The sequence below is a fragment of the Neoarius graeffei genome, chromosome 9 (genome assembly GCF_027579695.1).
Source record: "Neoarius graeffei isolate fNeoGra1 chromosome 9, fNeoGra1.pri, whole genome shotgun sequence".
In the NCBI taxonomy this organism is placed as follows: Eukaryota; Metazoa; Chordata; class Actinopteri; order Siluriformes; family Ariidae; genus Neoarius; species Neoarius graeffei.
In genome coordinates this window covers 756,394-778,030 of record NC_083577.1, presented here as the reverse complement: position 1 = coordinate 778,030, position 21,637 = coordinate 756,394, and the positions used below count along the sequence as shown (strand labels likewise).

The 21,637-nt window shown below is 43.9% G+C and overlaps 1 protein-coding gene and 1 pseudogene across 1 annotated transcript; both read left to right on the top strand.

Annotated features, from left to right (window-relative positions):
* Positions 1-21,637, top strand: part of LOC132891409 (thioredoxin domain-containing protein 6-like) — a 148,295-nt pseudogene that overhangs the window by 94,107 nt on the left and 32,551 nt on the right.
* On the top strand, positions 2,151-9,745 carry LOC132891421 (ferritin, middle subunit-like). Its single transcript, XM_060928932.1, has 4 exons — positions 2,151-2,263; positions 2,384-2,530; positions 9,315-9,440; positions 9,540-9,745. Exons 1-4 carry the CDS (start codon positions 2,159-2,161, stop codon positions 9,693-9,695), a joined length of 534 nt encoding a protein of 177 aa, XP_060784915.1. The 5' UTR covers positions 2,151-2,158; the 3' UTR covers positions 9,696-9,745.

The window sequence follows — 21,637 nt, the reverse complement described above, 5'->3', positions numbered from 1 at the left end:
GTAGCCGCTTTATCCTTCTACAGGGTCGCAGGCAAGCTGGAGCCTATCCCAGCTGACTACGGGCGAAAGGCGGGGTACACCCTGGACAAGTCGCCAGGTCATCACAGGGCTGAGACATAGACACAGACAACCATTCACACTCACATTCACACCTACGGTCAATTTAGAGTCACCAGTTAACTTAACCTGCATGTCTTTGGACTGTGGGGGAAACCGGAGCACCCAGAGGAAACCCACGCGGACATGGGGAGAACATGCAAACTTCACACAGAAAGGCCCTCGCTGGCCACGGGGCTCGAACCCGGACCTTCTTGCTGTGAGGTGACAGCGCTAACCACTACACCACCGTGCCGCCCAGAAAATTAAACATTTTATACAGAAAAATGTTAACATCCAGTCAGCTGTAGAGTCTAGCTCATTACTATAAGCAACAGTACTGGTTATACCTGTGATACTCTGAAAGAAAAAGAAAACAGGAAGTGAAATGATGTGAATGACTTCTAACTGAAATCCTGAAAATTCTACAAATAGTTCACACTTTCTCTAAAACATAAAAATATGACACAATCTGCAATTATAATACTTTCAAATCTATAACTAATGCCATCCCCAGTTCTATTAAATGTTTAATTTGAGGGAACTTGGCATATTCTCCCCGATCACACCTTGTCTCCCACAACTTTTCACTGGGAGCCTTATTTTTAATGAACCCCCCCACAAAAAAAAAATAGAATATTTGTTTAACAACATGTTGTACCCCATTTCTTATAGAAATTCCATCTTGAAAATTTACTCAGAAATAACTGTTCATATTTTACAAAGAAAATATTTACAATTCCTGATAAATCCCAAAGCCAGAGAAATACATTTTAAAACCCTAAATGTACTGTACCATCCAGTGATCTGTTGTGACAGCAGTTAATTATTGAAACCAGGAATTGTGTGTTTTGTGAGAATAATGAAACCTCTGATCACTTATTTTTGCAGTGTATGTCTGCAGAAGATTTGGGGCTGGACGGGCATGACTGGCTTGACCTGAAGGTTTTTCAGTTGGAAAACTTTACTCAAAAGGACATTATTTATAGACAACAGGAAAGATGACTTTTTGGTGAATATCATTATTATCTTCTGTAAGTTCTATATCCACAGATTGAAGTACATGAAGGGAAAACCCAGGTGTTGTGGATTTCATAATGAGTTTCTTTCTTACATTAAAGCCATTCAGGTCACGAAAACGGAAAATGCAATTAAACTTTTAAACATAATTGAAGAGGATGAAAAAGCCCGAGCCTCATAAATGTGTTTTTCTTTTGTTTGTTTGTTTGTTTGTTTGTTTGTTTGTTTGTTTGTTTTATTGTATTTTATATGCACCTGTTCCTTATGATCTGAAGGAAACGTTAGTGCCAAGTTGTTTGTATATGGGTCCGTCTCAGAAACTGGTCTCTCATTTGGGACATTATGGTCAAAAAATAAATTTTCTAATTTTACTTTTTTTTTTTTTTGCATTTACCTAACACTCAATGTTTCTTTTGTTGTGTTTAATAAGAATGAAGATAGTATCTTGCTTTATCTGGCCTCCACTGTGGAAAATGTTTTTGATTACAATTCAAATGCTTTTGTAAAATTGATTTCCATATAAAATAACTACATCATGAAGAATTAAAGCCCCTCCTTCACAGATGAGTGAAAATATTGAATAAATTTCCTCTTTTTGATTGCTTGGATTAAAAATGCCAAATTATGATGACTGAATTGATTATTCACTTAAATATGAATAATATGATACAGTTTGGGTATTTGATATGGCGAAATAGGACACAATGGAAAAATCAAGAACACACCGGAATGATTAGAAATAATTCTTTTTTTTTTTAAGCAACAGTTAATCTGTATTAGCCAATCTGTCTTTACCCCGCCTACTGCGTGGTTAAATTCTCCTATGTGATTGGCTGATTGTCTCTGCGTCACGTTGCCACAGTGAGAATAAATGAGAAGGCGGTCGGTTCCCCGCACAGATCTGGAAGGAGGTTCTTGCTTTAACAGTGATTGAACGGAACGGCTTCCTGCTCGCATTCTGTTTATTATTCGGCGTTTAACAGAAGGTCTATTATTATTATTATTATTTATTTATTTATTTTGCGTTTTAAAACCAGCCGAAATGGAGACTTCTCAGATCCGTCAGAACTACCACCGCGACTGCGAGGCCGCCGTTAACAAGATGGTGAACCTGGAGCTTTACTCCTCCTACACCTACACCTCCATGGTGAGGAGCTCAGAGTGTGTGTGAGTGCGGTGGGGTTGGAGGTGGAGAGCTGGCGGAGAGGGTGTGGGATGTGTTTCTGTGCTTTACGGCTCGGTTGTTTACATTATTATTTTACCTCAGGCCTGCTACTTTACTCGCGATGACGTCGCGCTCGAGGGTTTCGCGCGTTTCTTCAGAGAGAACGCGCACGAGGAGCGCGAGCACGCGGAGAAGTTTGTGTCCTTCCAGAACAAGAGAGGCGGCCGCGTTTTCCTCCAGGACGTCAAGGTGAGAGCGCAGCGCTTTATTTCTCATCCCTGTATCTGACTCTCAGGAGGAGGCGCTCCGCCAGCAGCAGTGCGGGACTTTCGGGTGCGTTTCGGGGTTAAAGGTCACATGTTTGTGTTGTGCAGTTTGTGAATGTGACTTGTAGCCCCGTTAGAGCGTGGGGATGTTCAGTGTCGCGCTGTTTGGGGCAGTGAATGTGCTGAAGTGGTGACTCCATGATTAAATGCCCCCGGTGTCGGATATGAAGCTGTGAAGTTTACTGGAGGAGGAAAACAACTTGAGCTCAGGTTTGGCCCTGGTCACACCGCCCGAACTTTGCTGGAGCGTTCCTGGAGCGGTGAGAAATTCATCACCGCTCGTAACCGTTCACCACCGTTTAACAAAAGTTGGCCCCCGTTAAAGCAACGCCGTATACGCTCGGCCACCGCTGATGTTTCTCGAGGAGCCCTCCTACCGCTCCGAAAGTTTTGAGCTGCACAAAATATTGCGAGCGGTGAGTAGGGGGTAATTTTCCGCCCCGGCAAAGTTCACCCCCGCTCCACCAACGCCCAGTCAAAGTTTGTCACCGCTAGACGCAAGTTCATGGACGCTTGGGTTCGCTAGGCCAACGCAGAAATCTTGAATGCTGGACCACCGCTGCTTCGCCAGCGTTGCCCGGGCGGCGATTAAACGTTGCACAAACTTCGGTGGAGCGGTTGTAAGCGTTTTACGAGCGGACACGGGGTTGCTGGAACGGTGTCGGGCGTTGAAGCAGCTATCCATGGCGGCAATGAACTTTGGTTTGGCGTTGGTATATAGGTGTTGGAGCGGGACCAGAATTTGGCTATAAATACGGGTAGGGGCGCAGATACGTTTTTTTGAACTGGGGGGGACAAAGCTGCCAGCAAACCAACCCCGATATGCCTGTCAAGCTTGTTGTGGGTTACCATAGCAACTGAGCTCGCAACCTGTGCAGTCTGCACAGCTCAACCAACCGAATATCAGTCTGTTTTGTTTTATGTGAGTTGTTGCAAATATGTATACACTGCCGTGCACCTCAATAAACCGAATGGTAATTAGTCTTTTGACTTTTTTCTGTGAGGTTTGCCTTATGCAAAGAGAGACAGCATAGATGTTTTTTCCTCCCTATAAGTGGGGGGGACCGAACAAGGTGAATTTAAATCTGGGTGGGATGAGTTCCCCGTCCCCCCCTCTATCTGTGCCCGTGAATATGGGGAGAAATGGACCAGGAGCTCATTTGGAATCGAGCTGCCATTGAGTTCAGACCTCATCTATATCAAATTTGCTCAAAGTTACAGTAAAACTGTATCACCATGGATGCTCAGAGACTTGCTATGATTGGTGCTAAACCAACTTTATACCCCCGCTGAGCCAAAGCCCGCATGTGCAGAACGCCGCTATACCAACGCTAAAGCGATGCCGGCTTCAGCGGTGCACCGCTAAGCCAACGCCCGTGTTTTCGATTTTTTTTTTTTTCACATTTTGTGCGCGGTGACGAGCGTTGTCGAAATTCTTCCCCCCCCACCATTTAAGGAACGCTCCAGCAAAGTTCGGGTGGTGTGACCGGGGCCTTTTAGAGAAAAATCTCATGGTCTTTAGCGCGGATGTGTGTGAGCTTTAATGCAGTAAGATTAATATAGATTGGCTGATGGGAGAACAAACTGCTTAGTCAGCACACTGTTTTCCTCCCTCATGAGGGATTTTATTTTAAATTGACCCTTAAAGGTGTCACGCAGTGGCAATAAAAGTTGCATTATTCTGCACCAGAATGCTTTCGAGATTCGAAATAAATTGACCTTCGATTTTTCAAAAGCTTCCCACGGTTGTAATCGGTTCTTATTTGATCATGCCCATCACTTGAAATTTTCTGCGTTCGCAGCGCCCCCTCTCGGTCAATGGAACAGCTGCGTGACGTCATACCAGTAACCACTTGGTGCAGTTGCAATGACGGACACACCAGAAAATAGGAGCGATGCTGAGGAAATTAGCTTTGATTTTACCGATACAGAAGAAGAAAATGGCCCACAAGTAGAGATTTTGACAGCTGAATGACCTGGTGGTATCCAGCGTTACAGATTTGAACCTGAGCGCTCATCTTCAGAAGAAAATGAGGACAGTTCTGACGACGACAGAAACGAAGACGAGAATGAAGACCGGCGACTTGAAGACTTGTTTTGGTTGGTTTCTCTGACTAAATCACTACTTGTGTGTATTTTTAAAGACCGTTTTCACTTGAATTAGAATGCTGTGTGATTAATCTATGATTGTGTAATACTGATAGCTGTAGGGGGTGAAAGTATAGCTAGAAAGATTGAATTCTAGCAACTTGACAGCTTGCGATCTCGCGAAATGCAGTGGGCCTTCTGATACAGTAGACCCCTTGATATTCCAGTTTTCATCATTTTCCTTTTATTGCGGTTGATTTTAACTTGATATTCAGTATGTTATAGGCTGGAAGTATTGAGCTTTGTATTGTATTGTTTAGTAAACGTACAATCGTCAGTAATAAGTGATAATTATTAGTTAAAGGCAGCTCTGTGGCATAAATCTTTCAATTAACCTTCTGTCATCCATTTGCTAAAATTATGTGCCACATATGTTATCAAGACAACATTTCATGTGACAAAGAAAGATATGACAAATACATAAATGTATGAAAATCATTTTGTACAATTAATGATTGATACATAGAAACACTTAAAACATGTGTGGCAGCGGGGGCGTGGTCAAGCGCCGGTCTGTGACAGGAGGGCGGAGCCAGGGAAGGCGAGTGGCAGAAATCACTACACCTGACGGTAATTAACCTGTGTTTTGTGTGTTTTCCCAGTAACCGCGCCCTATTTAAGGAGGCAGAGAAGAGTTCATCCCGGGACAAGAACACAGTGTGTGTTTCGCTATCAGATTAAAACTGGCGGTTATACTGAAAAGTCTGGCAATAAAAAGCCTATTTGCATCTGAAGCGTTGTCCTGCCGTCCTCTGTGCTCCACCCACACTTCAGAGAGCTCTACAGTGGTGCCAAAACCCGGGACAAGGTGGAGCACCAACCTCGCAGCCCCATGGAATCCTCCCCGTTCGCGGACCTGGTCCACACCCTCGCCACGGCTCAGCAAAGCCAGCACCAGGCGCTCGTCACGCTCCGAAAGGAGCAAGAGCGGCGCTTCGAAGCCCTGGTGCTGGCCCAGCAGGAAGATCGCGAGGCGCTCCGGCATCTCCTCGCGTCGGCGGGGTCCACCAGCGCCCCGGCCGCGGGCCCGTCTCCCCTCACCGTGACCAAGATGGGCCCGCAGGACGACCCCGAGGCGTTTCTCACATTGTTCGAGCAGGTCGCCGAAGTCTCGGGGTGGCCGATGGAGCAGCGCGTGCGGCGCGCCTCCTCCCCCTCCTGACGGGAGAGGCGCAGCTGGCCGCGCTATAACTCCCCGCCAACCGCCGCGGAGGACGGCCCGGTGAAGGTCCGCGTAGGCCAGCCGGCGGTTGGCGGGGAGTTATAGCGCGGCCAGCTGCGCCTCTCCCGTCAGGAGGGGGAGGAGGCGCGCCGCGCGCGCTGCTCCATCGGCCACCCCGAGGCTTCGGCGACCTGCTCGAACAATGTGAGAAACGCCTCGGGGTCGTCCTGCGGGCCCATCTTGGTCACGGTGAGGGGAGACGGGCCCGCGGCCGGGGCGCTGGTGGACCCCGCCGACGCGAGGAGATGCCGGAGCGCCTCGCGATCTTCCTGCTGGGCCAGCACCAGGGCTTCGAAGTGCCGCTCTTGCTCCTTTCGGAGCGTGACGAGCGCCTGGTGCTGGCTTTGCTGAGCCGTGGCGAGGGTGTGGACCAGGTCCGCGAACGGGGAGGATTCCATGGGGCTGCGAGGTTGGTGCTCCACCTTGTCCCGGGTTTTGGCACCACTGTAGAGCTCTCTGAAGTGTGGGTGGAGCACAGAGGACGGCAGGACAACGCTTCAGATGCAAATAGGCTTTTTATTGCCAGACTTTTCAGTATAACCGCCAGTTTTAATCTGATAGCGAAACACACACACTGTGTTCTTGTCCCGGGATGAGCTCTGCCTCCTTAAATAGGGTGCGGTTACTGGGAAAACACACAAAACACAGGTTAATTACCGTCAGGTGTAGTGATTTCTGCCACTCGCCTTCCCTGGCTCCGCCCTCCTGTCACAGACCGGCGCTTGACCACGCCCCCGCTGCCACAATGTGTTTTTAAAAAAATTTTTTTCTATCAATACCTAGCCATGACCTTGAAATCAGATCCATTGATAACAAAAGTCACAAATAGTGTTCAGTGTTCGTTGTTACAGCCAAACACAATACACCGATTAGGCATTTTGTATCACAGAATATTAATACATCATTTCATAGTGTTTTGAGTGTTCAAAACTATCCACAAACTGAATAAATCCACAAAATCCGCAATGTAAACAACTCTGGTAAACGCACGCTATAGAGAAAACACGGTGACAGGCCAGCATCACCCAAGGGAGGTTACTGGTATGACGTCACACACAAGTTGACCTAGTTAACGGCTGGCTGCCTAAATTTGGCTGTGCGCATCAACTTTAAATGCTTGTAGTGGGCGCATCGTGACACTGAGATCGCGGGAAACAGAGGGGCTTGAATAACCCACCAAACCCGACATTTTGACACATGATATAGCCTGATTGCTGAAATTACCGCACGACGCCTTTAAGGTTTTAGCTTTCTCAGGTAGAGAAGCTGATGACCTGAGAGGGTTGAAATGATGAGCCTTAATTTTATGGTTCTGTCTAGGGATGTTGACCGATGGTTGACCAAATCAATGTCAACCAGGTTTTTTTTTTTTTGGTTGGTTTAAAAAAAAAAAAAATCAATCGTTTTGGAGCAGAGAACCTGGAATTCTGTTGTAAGCGCTTGGGGTATGCCATGCGGTGTAAGGACGACAGCTGACAAATCAGAAACACCCATTCAGTGATGTCCTGCCCCAGTTAAAGACAGCTGCCACTCGGCAAAAGAAAAGTCTCCGTGTTGGATTACATTTTACTACAATGTTAACCAGGTATGTAACATCAAGGAAATTCTTGACTATCAAAGAAACAAGAACATAGTGCATGAATGAAGTCGATGGTTGATTAGTCTGGTGAATATTAATGTAATAATACAGATCTGAACTAAAACCTGGTTACTCACTGATGTTACTTAGCATCAGACAGTTGCTATATTAGCTTAGCAGCTAATCAGCTCAGCTCCAGCTGTCCCATTCCCAATTAGCCTGGGCCCACCCATCCTAAGCATGACGCAACACGAGGGCCTGTTGCGAGCTTAGTCTGGCCAGGCAAGCTATCTACAGCTCTTCCAAGCTCCTGAAAAATCGGGAACCAATCAACTTTGAGCATCTCCAACGGCCCTGGGTAGAGGTGTGTTCAAGGCACTGACGTAGTAGAACTGCGACTGGAAGCCATAGATTGTTTACAGAATCTATGCCGGAAGCGCTTCATTCACATCACGAACATGGAGCAGCGGCAAGCCTTTAACACGGCGGTAGATGCTGTATTGAAAGCATTCAACGGGAAGTTCTAATTGAAAACGGAGCAAAGAGCAGCCCTGGAGGTATTTATTGAAAGGACGTTTTCGCCTTGCTCCCGACCGGCTTCAGTAAGAGTTTAATCTACCAGTTAGCCCTGTTGCATCGCATACGTCAGAGGAAAGAGTGATGTGATTGGTTTAAGCTTCGTCACAGCCTTTTCTGGCTTCGACCAGTAGCAAACTGAGGCATTTCAGGGAGGCGGGTCAACCATGGGCTCTGGGAAATGGTTGGGCTTAATATCTTGGCCAGACCAATAGCTCGTAGAGCTTTGTTGCGTTAGCCAGACTAATTCCCAATGGCTGTGCACAATTAGCAGCCATGTAACCATATCAGTAGCTGGAAAACAATTGCAGTATGAGGTCTGTGTCTCACTTCGAAGAAAAGTGCCTAGTCCATAGCAGTATGCAATATCAACACACAGCCTACTGCAGTTAACTGTAAACACCAGGGGCCGTATCGCTAAAACGTCCTAGCTTCAATGAAAAGTTAAGATGGGACAAGTGTATGATAGGATTGTTTAATAGGCTACTCAATGCAAGCACCGGTAGTGACTGAGCAAGAGCTTGCCACTTAGAAAATGATGGCAATTTATTGAGAACATGTTCACACTGTTTTTAATGCCAAGTTGCAACTTAACAAAAGTGAGTGCCCCTTGCTGACACAGCCATTTGTCCTCCGCTCCAATACAAACCCCTCGACATCAGTGCTGCGTTTGACTAAATGTTTTGCGCTGTAGAAAAGGTAATGTGAGTGAAGGGCAGCGACTGGGACTGAATGTGTGGATGCTCGCAGTTAGAATAGTTTCTAATAATTCCAATTCTAGAATTTAAACTTGTAGGTTAACTGGCTAATGAGGCTCGGTAGTTGGTCAAGGTTTTTTAGTTTTTGCCATCCCTAGTTCTGTCAGAGGTAAACAGTGTCTGAATGGGAAGGCTATGTGGTTTCAGTGCAAGTGGCCACACCCAGGGATCCCCGTTCTTAGCATCACTTTAAGACTTTTTTTTTTTTGAGAATATGTAGGTGATCTCTTAATTGTTTAAAATGTGTGGCTGTTTAAGCTTCTATAGTGATCTAAGCTACAGAACAGTGGTCCTCAAATGAAGATGGCTTTTAAAAATTACTGGTTCCTGCTGTGAGGATTTAGAATGACCTGAGCTCTGATCCTAAATCAGACCTGAAGAGGTGTCTGTAATGTGTGCTATAATCAGATGTGTGCCCTTTCAGAAACCAGAGCGTGATGAGTGGGGCAGTGGACTGGAGGCCATGCAGTGTGCTCTGCAGCTGGAGAAGACTGTGAACCAGGCTCTGCTGGACCTGCACAAGCTCTCCACTGATAATGGAGATCCTCATGTGAGTGCTGAGAGAATGTTAAACTGATCATGATTCCTGTTGGCTGTTGAGGGTGAGACTGCTCTATTTATTGCATCCGTTTTCTTCATTGTCCATCAGCTCTGTGACTTCCTGGAGTCTCACTACCTGAATGAGCAGGTGGAGACCATAAAAAAACTGGGTGACCACATCACCAACCTCACAAAGATGGATGCTGCCAACAACCGTATGGCTGAGTACCTGTTTGATAAACACACCCTGGGAGGAAGGAGTTAAAACTGCCTCTGCACTGATCAGCAGACCCTCCATCATTAACCCTATGAGTTGAAACTGCAGTAACTTTGTCTGTAATCTCTCATTCTCATGTGGAGGATTAAACACTGACCATTTAAATGAATAAACAGATGGGCACAAACCTGTTTAATTCTCTTTTCTTAAATCCTACTGAGCTATTACTACCCCCCCCTCCCCCCCTGCAGGTTGGGGTTAAATTGTCTGACAGTGTTGTGGAGGTATGGAAGTCCTTTTATTTGTTGGTGTTGTAAATAATCAGATTACTGGCCTATGCCTCTCTTGGAATAAATGTGTGAAGGAAAAATACCTGCAGGTAAGCTGTAACTGCATAATTCTGTTTCTTTCCATGGTTGGGGTTTTAAAGGGCATATCATGGGTAAATTCAGGAGCAAGATCAATGTAACTCTATTTTATATAAACTTTGATCAGATATATCTAATGTTCTGCAGTGGGGGGTTAAAAACATTGTGCAGTCAAGCCATTAAAGGTGAATTCATTTGCCTCTGAAAACTTGGCATTTGGATTTCCTGGCAAACATTTCACGGAAATCAGTCATCTGTGGGACGCCTCCCTCTGAATCCTATGTCAGTGCTGGTTTGAGAAAACGACCTGGTGGTTTTCTGCAAATTTATCGTGTAATCATTAAAATGGTTAACAGATGTATTGTAGGAGGGTGTAGCAACACAAATCTTGATGGGATTAGTACTCCTCTTTTTCCAAAAGACCAGACAGAGAAATGTGGGCGCTTGGTCGACACAGGCTGTGCACTTGTACTGTGCAAAGCTCGCACAGCTTGCTCGTGCTTCTGCAGATAACCATGATTCAGGCTCCAGACTCCCTTGGGATTTTTCCAGATGTGGGTCCCCCTTCTGCTGTAGACAGATGGCCTTGTGCAAAATTACCCTTCTGGTTGTGTAAAGGGACATGTATATTTAAAAAAAAAAAAAAAGCAACTTGAAATTGGTCCAGAATATGCCCTTTAATAGCAGTATTCCACGCTGAAGAGGGTTTAACAATGTACACTGGAGATCAAAATTAGAGAACAACTTAAAACATGAATAATTTTGAAATAATACCATCTTCACTGCTCAACAGTTAAATGACATTTTATTGTGTCCATATCATGGTTCAACAACATTTTTTTTTCACAAAATGACAAGGCATTTCACAAAAATATTTTTCAGAAAACGCACTGATCAAAATTAGACAACAATCTGGAACAAAAATCTGAAGGTTACAACAGTCAGCAATTAGTAAGAAGTGTACAGGCCTCTGCTGTGAATGACTTCAGCACATCTGCGGCCACAGGATAGCACTAGTCTCTCACACTGCTCTGGTGTGATTTTGGTCCATTCTTCTTCCAGCCTCCTCCACAGTTCGGTGATTGTAGAGGGTTTCTTGACCATAACTTTGTCACCAAGGATTTTCCAGAGGTTCTCTATTGGGTTGAGATCAGGACTCTGGGCAGGCCATGCCATTAATTCAATGTTTTCACCTTCAAGGAAATTCTTTACCCGTTTTGCTGTGTGACATGGAGCATTGTCCTGCATAAAGACTGCAGGGTGATTGGGTGATGAATGCAAGTAAGGAACCATGTGCTGTTGAAGGTTCTGATACACATTTGCATTCACTCGGCTATGTAGCTGTACAAGAGGCCCAACTCCCGCAGCAGAAAACATGCCCCAAACCATGACACTTCCTCCTCCACCTTTCACTGACTTCTTTACACACTTTGGGTTTAGTCTTTCTCCAATGTGTCGCCGAACATAATGCTTCCCATCAGACCCAAATAAATTAAATTTGCTTTCATCACTGAAGTGAACCCTGGACCAGTTCTCCTCTGTCCACACAACATGCTCCTCAGCAAAGCTCAGTCTAGCTTTTTGTTTTTTTTTGCTAATGAGAGGTTTGGTCACTGCAGTGTGGGCCTTCAGTCCAAATGCTCTTAAACGGCGAGCCACTGTATGGCGAGACAGATCCTTACCATGTTCAGCACTGAACTGGCGAGCAATTCCACCTGCAGTATGGAAACGATTACCCATTGACATCCTTCGCAGTGACCTGTCCTCTCTTGCATTTGTCTTCCGTGGACGACCAGCCTTCTTGGGCGACTTGAATGAGTTTGTAGTTTTGTAAAGATTCAATATTCTTGAAATCACAGATTTGGAACGATCAACTTGTCTTGCTATGGCTGATAGGGTCATCCCTTTGGTTTTCATCTGGACAACCTGCTGCCGGAGGCTTTCAGTCACTTTAGAACGACCCACCATCTTGCAAAGTCAATGAAACTGGCAGTTAGAATGCCACTTAAATAGGGGTTGACTGATAATCAAGGAAATTAGCACCATGTGCTAGATTAGCACCATTAAGTGGGAGGCACCTGAAAGTGTTCTCTAATTTTGATCAGTGCATTTTTTGCAAAATGCAGGTTTTTTGTTGAAATGCGTTATCCATTTTGTGAAAAAGTGTTGTTGTAGCATGGTATAGACACAACAAAATGTCCTTAAACTGTTGAGCAGTGAAGATGGTATTATTTCAAAATTATTCAAGTTTTTATAAGTTGTTCTCTAATTTTGATCTCCAGTGTAGAGTACAGAGCTATAACCAACACTGGGTGGAGCCAATTCCCAAAAGTAGCTTAATTGTCCTGAACATGCAGTGTAACTTGGTCAGATGATGGCTGCATATAGATAAGAATTGGACAACCCCTCCAGGAGAGCAGTGACTGACTGACTTTCAGAATTACTATGCTATAGCTTCATATAAATTATGAAGCAACTTTTGGATATTTTGCTCTCAATATACAACAGTGGACAGATTTTAGACTCCATTATTGAACATGATGCAGTTTCAAGTAAGGGTTTTCTTTGCATGTTCAAGCTGAATTTTTGCCCTGATGCATGGTAAATGTACCTTTTAGTCAAATTTTGCTCATGTCTTAGGTTTGTGTTAACATTGTACATGGTTTAGTGTGTTGCATGTAGTGATTGTAAAAATTGCTGTCTATATTGACACTTCTCTGAAATGAAAAGTCCAGTCTGTTTTGATCAGTTATGAAGGGTCCAGGTTGTTTGTGTTAACTGTTGTGAGAAGAGGAAAAAGTAGTGCACTTAGGAAAAATCCATAACATGGGAAAGATAAGAGAAGCACAAACCAAATGAGGGAAAAGTGTGTTGACCATAAGTCAGGGAATGGTAAATAACTCACCTGAAAATGTCCATTTCTACTGTTAGGGCAATAATAAAATGGACACCAACTGGAACAGTTACAAACTCACCTGGAAGAGGACCGGAGTGTATTTTACCCCTACATATAGTGAGGAGGATAGGGTTGGGTAAAAAATCTTGGGCTTTCCAAAACCCCTATCAGGTGTTGGCACCTTCATGCCAACAGATTATTTGGAAGGTTCCAGAAAAATATTTTCTGTCAGTTAACCACAAACATGAGCACCTGAAGTTTGTGAAATGTTACTGCAGCTTTGACAACAAATGGCACCACAAACATGAACGAATCGGTCAGGCTACCGATTACAAACCCACAGCAGACGAATAATTAAATGCATCTTACCTTAAAGCAGAATCGACCACAAAGGAAGTCTGTTGGCACACTTCCTTTCTACTAGTTTGTGTCCCCAACCTGGCAGCAGCAGTCGTTGTCATGTCGGTTTATTTTATCTTTGACGTAAACACAACACTTCGGATATGCAAGTGCTTCCCGTTACACACGATTGCTATGTCAAACATCATTTTGCCAATATTTTAGAGACCATCCATCTTCTCCGTCGGTCAGCATCTGTCGGGATCTGATAAAATGATAAATCTTGCCTTGTGTGTTGATGGTTACTACATCCAGGTGCACAACAATATAATGGCATGGTGGAAGTCTTGCTGAAAGTAAAAACTTTCTTTGATGGCTATATTCCTTTCGATGCTTTGCCGTCGTTCCTCGTTTGTTGACTGTGGTAGACTACTGGTAATTCATGTCCAAAATGGCGGCCACGTTTGTCGTGACATCACGTGGGAAGGGTCTATAATCAGGTGTGTGCCCTTTCAGAAACCAGAGCGTGATGAGTGGGGCAGTGGACTGGAGGCCATGCAGTGTGCTCTGCAGCTGGAGAAGACTGTGAACCAGGCTCTGCTGGACCTGCACAAGCTCTCCACTGATAATGGAGATCCTCATGAGTGCTGAGAGAATGTTGAACTGATCATGATTCCTGTTGGCTGTTGAGGGTGAGACTGCTCTACTTATTGCATCCGTTTTCTTCATTGTCCATCAGCTCTGTGACTTCCTGGAGTCTCACTACCTGAATGAGCAGGTGGAGACCATAAAAAAACTGGGTGACCACATCACCAACCTCACAAAGATGGATGCTGCCAACAACCGTATGGCTGAGTACCTGTTTGATAAACACACCCTGGGAGGAAGGAGTTAAAACTGCCTCTGCACTGATCAGCAGACCCTCCATTAACCCTATGAGTTGAAACGAGAGTATCTTCCTGTCTGTAATCTCTCATTCTCATGTGGAGGATTAAACACTGACCATTTAAATGAATAAACACTGAGATGGGCACAGACCTGTTTAATTCTCTTTTCTTAAATCCTACTGATCTATTACCCCCCCCCCCCCCCCCCCCCCCGGTTGGGGTTCAATTGTCTGACAGTGTTGTGGAGGTATGGAAGTCCTTTTATTTGTTGGTGTTGTAAATAATCAGATTACTGGCCTATGTCTCTCTATGAATAAATGTGTAAAGGAAATACCTGCAGGTAAGCTGTAACTGCATAATTCTAACTTTGTTTTTCTTTCCATGGTTGGGGTTTTAAAGGGCGTATCATGGGTAAATTCAGGAGCAAGATCAATGTAATTCTCCTATTTTATATTAAACTTTGGTCAAATATGTAACATTCTGCAGTGAGGGGTTTCTTTTTTTTTTAAACCTTGTGCAATACCAGAGAAATTCAGTTGAAATCAAGCCATTTGCCCAAATGTTCGAGGCCTGGTCCGTAGTAAAACACAGCACAAAATTCAAGACCTTGTGTGTCTTAGCTCATTGACACCCATTATAAAAGTGACAGAAAAGTAGATTAGATTACAACAACGCCAGTGCTTCCGCGCTCTACACCTAGAGGAGGTCGGCCGGCCATTCGCGTTTGGCCAGCAACTCCAGGATGCCTGCTTCTGCGGCCGGTTTTCGTGCAAAAAACGCAAGAAACACACGGTGGGCGCGCGTGAAACGCACGGAGGGCGTGCGTGTGATGTGCTGATTTTCAAGCCGTAGACTGGCCGCAGAGTAGTCTGGTTAACACCAGACCATATCACAAGTGAAATATGGTCTGGAATCCGCCTATTGAATTTCTCGTAGGGGAGGTGTGGTTTCCGATTGTCAACGGCCGTTTATTGGACGTTGCGAATGTCTATCATTTGGCGTATACGTAGCCCATGGCCAATCATAGCAGTTGTACCCGGTGACATAGTTAGAGCGACGAAGAGGTTTTTTAAAACAAACTTTCGCTCTAAACTATTCAGAACAGTGTCTAAAGCTTGATCGAAAGTTTGGTTCGTATCGCTCGCCGCCATGTTAAATGTGATCCGTAAACAGTCCCAAATAAACTACAAGCTTCCGTTTGTCGAGTAGTACGCGTCACCGTCTTTCCACCCCTCCCCACTCTCTGATTGGCTCCCTAACTCAGGCGAGCCTTTAGACCATAGTTTCCATGCTGTCTTTTCAGATCGGAACGATTGTGCAAAGCAGCATGGGATTTCCCAGGCTAGCCGCAGAGGTTCTTTGTCATGTCAAACAAACTCTATGGGCGCTTACGTTTTTTTCAGGTTGCAAGACAAACTTACGGCCAACGTGCGTCTTTCTCCACGAACAAAAAAAAAAGCAGCGATTTGGGAAACGCCAAAAATCGCACGGCCAAAAAAATCGTACGTCTGGTTGTGACCTAGGCTTATAATACTTTCAAATCTATAACTAATGCCATCCCCAATTCTATTAAATGTTTAATTTGAGGGAACTTGGCATATTCTCCCCGATCACACCTTGTCTCCCACAACTTTTCACTGGGAGCCTTGTTTTTAATGAACCCCCCCACAAAAAAAAAAAATAGAATATTTGTTTAACAACATGTTGTACCCCATTTCTTATAGAAATTCCATCTTGAAAATTTACTCAGAAATAACTGTTCACAAAGAAAATATTTACAATTCCTGATAAATCCCAAAGCCAGAGAAATACATTTTAAAACCCTAAATGGAGGAGTGTACTGTACCATCCAGTGATCTGTTGTGACAGCAGTTAATTATTGAAACCAGGAATTGTGTGTTTTGTGAAAATAATGAAACCTCTTTCGATTACGTTCATTATGTCTTATATTGAATATTGTTAGTTTTTTTTTCTTTTTTATCAGACATCTAATTTTTTAGGTTTGTTTACCTGACATGTTTCGACGTACGACTGTCGTCTTCCTCAGAGTGTCACCGGATGTTATTGGTGACGCATCTTTTATCAGCTGATGTTTCCGAAGGCGTGGCCTTCCTGTCTGGATTGACAGGTCGGTCACGCCTTCTACTGTCAGTAATGCACAAAATATCAGTAGTTAGAACATTGCATGAACGCGCAGCAATAATTACAGATGCACAGAACAAAGAACAGGAAGAACAACATATACAACACGCACTGAAGGCATGTCAATATCCACAATGGGCAATATCCAAAGGGGAGGAACAGGTCAAAAACAATAAAACACAGAAGAAAGAGAAAAAACAAACCAACAAACAAGAACACAGGGGAGTAGTGACATTACCATACATCAGAGGAATAACGGAACGCATTCAAAGAGCAATGAGGAAATACAACATTAACACACCTGTCAAACCACACACACAACACTCCGTCAGATCCTGGTTCATCCCAAAGACAGAATACATCCGGATAACAGATGCAACACCATATATGAGATTCCATGCCAATTATGCAATAAAATTTCCATCGGGGAGACAGGAAGGAGTTTCAACACAAGAAAAAATGAACATAAGAAAGAGTGCGAAAAGGAGACAGCTACAAGACAAACCCGAACAATAAAAGAAAAGGCACAACAGGAAAATTATAAGTCAGCCATAACAGATCATTGCAAAAGGGAAAATCATGTTATGGACTGGGGGAATGCCAGAGTCATCCGCACAGAAGATAACAAACATCAGCGCTGGATCAGGGAGGCCATAGAGATCCGTAAGCGAAGCCCGAGGACCATCAACCGAGATGAGGGAGCATACATGCTCTCCCATACCTGGAGTGCCATCTTGCAGGGGACGAACTGACAGTAGAAGGCGTGACCGACCTGTCAATCCAGACAGGAAGGCCACGCCTTCGGAAACATCAGCTGATAAAAGATGTGTCACCAATAACATCCGGTGACACTCTGAGGAAGATGACAGTCGTACGTCGAAACATGTCAGGTAAACAAACCTAAAAAATTAGATGTCTGATAAAAAAGAAAAAAAAAACTAACAATAATGAAACCTCTGATCACTTATTTTTGCAGTGTATGTCTGCAGAAGATTTGGGGCTGGACGGGCATGACTGGCTTGACCTGAAGGTTTTTCGGTTGGAAAACTTTACTCAAAAGGACATTATTTATAGACAACAGGAAAGATGACTTTTTGGTGAATATCATTATTATCTTCTGTAAGTTCTATATCCACAGATTGAAGTACATGAAGGGAAAACCCAGGTGTTGGGGATTTCATAATGAGTTTCTTTCTTACATTAAAGCCATTCAGGTCACGAAAACGGAAAATGCAATTAAACTTTTAAACATAATTGAAGAGGATGAAAAAGCCCGAGCCTCATAAATGTGTTTTTCTTTTGTTTGTTTGTTTGTTTGTTTGTTTGTTTGTTTTATTGTATTTTATATGCACCTGTTCCTTATGATCTGAAGGAAACGTTAGTGCCAAGTTGTTTGTATATGGGTCCGTCTCAGAAACTGGTCTCTCATTTGGGACATTATGGTCAAAAAATAAATTTTCTAATTTTGCTATTTTTTTTTGCATTTACCTAACACTCAGTGTTTCTTTTCTTGTGTTTAATAAGAATGAAGATAGTATCTTGCTTTATCTGGCCTCCACTGTGGAAAATTTTTTTGATTACAATTCAAATGCTTTTGTAAAATTGATTTACATATAAAATAACTACATCAGCCCAGTGATGACCTGGCGACTTGTCCAGGGTGTACCCCGCCTTTCGCCCGTAGTCAGCTGGGATAGGCTCCAGCTTGCCTGTGTAGCGGTGCCCTGCACTTTAAGCTGACGTCACCAGAGTGCGCAGTTACATTGACGTCATTATGTGATTTAATTCTAGCTCTTTAAAAGTGCGACGCTATGGCAGCCAAGCAAGCGAGTTGTCTGCTTCATTGGCTGTTGTCTGTGGTTTGAGCTGCTTGTCTTTTGGCCGCGTTTGATGTGGCTACATCTACAGCGCAGATGCAAAACATTGCAGGCTCTGTTGTCCGCAGTCATCCGTTGTCTGCTTAAGATCTCTGCCCGTGTCTTCCGTTGCCTGCTTAGACCTCTACCTGTGGCGCTCCGGTATGTGGCTACTCTTGTGCGTTTGTGGCTACCATAATTGCTCAGCTTGGTTTTGGTGTTCAGCTGGCTAATGTTTTCCTACTTGTAGTGTAACGCATTTCGAGCCATCTGCGTCGTGTCCGTGGTGACTGGCTTATTTGTTCCTGCGACAGGTTATTGGTAAGTAATTCTCTTCCCCTAGAGTCACTGTTGTATTGATACTTAGCTAGTCAGTAATGCTTACTATCGTTGCTCTTAGGCTTCCGTGCGCCCGGTCGGAAGGTGCAGCTAACCTCCCTCCATCATTACCTGGACCTGGCTGTGCGAGTTGCTTCACCAGCTGCTGCTTTGTCGCTATTCATTTTCTGTTTATTATGGCATTTTAATAATTTGAGTCTATTGAAGACCCTGCTAATTGTGCGCCTTGGTGGTCCTAACTGAAAGGGGCTGCGCACAACGGCAGTGTGCAAGTGTACGTCGTTGGTTTGGTTTTTGTGTATTTTTTATTTCCTTTCTCCTTTTGGCAGGATCAGGGACGGCCAGTAGGGGGCCCCGAGCATCTGGTGGTGAGTATTTTGTGTCCTTCACCTTTTATTTGCAGTGTAGTGTCACCTGGGTGGTTGGTGTAGCATTCGTGTGTGTGTGGTCCTTCCGACCCACTTCCTTGCTGGAGTCTCCCTCTGGTAAGCCCTTCCTGCTAGTTTTTTTTTTTTTTACATTTATTTGGCTTATTGTGTTTTTGTATGATTTAGGTTGGCCGGTACAACCTGCTATCCATCCCACAACTGGTGCGTGTCTGTGACTGCGTGCATGTGTGTGACTGCGTGGATGTGTGCGAATGTGTAATTGCTGGCATGTGTGTGAATGTGTGACTGCTTGCAGGTGTGTGAATGCGGGAATGTGTGCATGGGTGTGAATGCGTATGCCAATTTTTAAATTCCACTTTCTGAACATTGTTACTAAATTTACATTGTTAATAAATAAACATTTGTATGATTGGAAATAGAACTCCTTGTCTCTGATTCATCTTTGCACGAACCTGGTTGCCTTTTGTTGATGTGAAAAGACATGGTGACTGATAACTTGGTGTCTGAGCACCAGTAACTTTTCAGGTGGAGATTAGACCTCCCGTGGGTGGCGTAGTCGACATAAACTAAACTCTCCTTACTGCCGCTTACTACACCTGCAACCCTGGAGAAGGATAAAGCGGCTACAGATAATGAATGAATGAATGAATGAATGAATGAATAACTACATTATGAAGAATTAAAGCCCCTCCTTCACAGATGAGTGAAAATATTGAATAAATTTCCTCTTTTTGATTGCTTGGGTTAAAAATGCCAAGTTATGATGACTGAATTGATTATTCACTTAAATATGAATAATATGATACAGTGAGTATTTGATATGGCGAAATAGGACACAATGGAAAAATCAAGAACACACCGGAAAGATGAGAATAACGGCGGTGGTAAAAGAACAGTGACTGTACCGGCTGAAGGTCGCGCAGGTCTCTGCTGCGGCGCGCGAGCAACGGGACATCACTACCGCACCGGGCGAGGCGTGGGCGGGGCAAAATGACTGGCCGTAGAGTCTATCAAAAGTTCGATCTAAATTGACCATGGTTGCAAAATATTGGCCAAAAATACGCAAACTCTACGAAATATGAAAGTAAGATGAAAAAGAAACATTCTATTGCCTTATCCTGCAAGACTAAAACAAAATAAAACTGTCGAAACTCACCTTTTCAGTGATAACGTCCGAACAGATCACCCGCGTAACAGAAAGACCGCAGATGGAAGCGCGATCAGCTTCTAACTGCTGGAGTGGAAAATTCCATTCTACACATGCAGATTGTTAATGTGTGTCCTTCCCCGCACACAAATAACACGCTACGGTAAAAAACAGACCACAACTCATTTTATAGCTCAGAAATTCGTACAAGACCAGCTACCATCGTAACATATTCTGTAAGAAACATATTCTATAGCTAACTTTCAGCTTTCGTTTTAAAAAACAACATTGCAGATTTATAACTAAATGTTTATATGGCATAGTGATTTTAAGTTACTACTTTTGGTGAGGTAGTGACCTCGACCCTGAGGCTTTCCGTTTAGATCAAAACACACGATCGTATTGGTTTTGGGTCTGTGGAAAATGGAGTTACAACTGTGATCAAGTATTTTGAATGATGTTTTATTACGTTTATGATTATTCTGTGAGCGCACCAATCCTTAGGTGTATAAAGTTACAACTTAAAATACAATTAGTGATAACTGTAGACTTCAGTGGACTACAACCTTTTTAAGACCTTTTTTTCCTCCTATTCTCTATAACCTGCATTGGCTCCCAGTCAAATATCGCATCCAGTACAAAATTATCCTGCTTGTCTACAAATCCCTACTTAACCTGGCCCCTCCCTAGTCTGGTTAACACCAGACCATATCACAAGTGAAATATGGTCTGGAATCCGCCTATTGAATTTCTCGTAGGGGAGGTGTGGTTTACGATTGTCAACGGCCGTTTATTGGACGTTGCGAATGTCTATCATTTGGCGTATACGTAGCCCATGGTCAATCATGGCAGTTGTACCCGGTGACATAGTTAGAGCGACGAAGAAGACGAAGAGGTTTTTTAAAACAAACTTTCATTCTAAACTATTCAGAACAGTGTCTAAAGCTTGATCGAAAGTTTGGTTCGTATCATTCACCGCCATGTTAAATGTGATCCGTAAACAGTCCCAAATAAACTACAAGCTTCCGTTTGTCGAGTAGTACGCGTCACCGTCTTTCCACCCCTCCCCACTCTCTGATTGGCTCCCTAACTCAGGCGAGCCTTTAGACCATAGTTTCCATGCTGTCTTTTCAGATCGGAACGATTGTGCAAAGCAGCATGGGATTTCCCAGCAGTGGCGGCTGCTGGTTTTTAAAACAGGAAGCCCATTTTACGCATTCACCATAAAACCTGTAGGCTAGATATCAAAGCATAGAAAGGTGTGCCCCATTAGCATAGTGAACTAGACAACCCTACCTAGTGGCAGAAAGTATTTTTGCTTGTACATTTCATGTTATAGTCTGGCTTTCCAGGCTAGTGCCTCATATCCTTAATCAAAAATATCAAACATCCAAAAATCACTGGCTATTCAACGAAGAGCCTTGAACATCATACCCTGATATGCATCACAGAGTCTTTAACACAACACCCAGCTGTGCAACACATCCTTGAACATCTTCTGCAACACAGTCTGGAAATTCATAACCAGGTAGGCTATGCAACACACAGAACCTTGAATATTATACCCAGGTATAACCTATAACACAGAGCCCACCATTCTCTTAACATTACTGAACAATATACACAC

Bases quoted from the DNA above. Each gene is read 5' to 3' on its own strand.
- LOC132891421 (XM_060928932.1), top strand. From the start codon at position 2,159: ATGGAGACTTCTCAGATCCGTCAGAACTACCACCGCGACTGCGAGGCC. The intron at 2,264-2,383 runs GTGAGGAGCTCA...ATTTTACCTCAG, and splicing joins CCTACACCTACACCTCCATG to GCCTGCTACTTTACTCGCGA. The intron at 2,531-9,314 runs GTGAGAGCGCAG...GTGCCCTTTCAG, and splicing joins TTTTCCTCCAGGACGTCAAG to AAACCAGAGCGTGATGAGTG.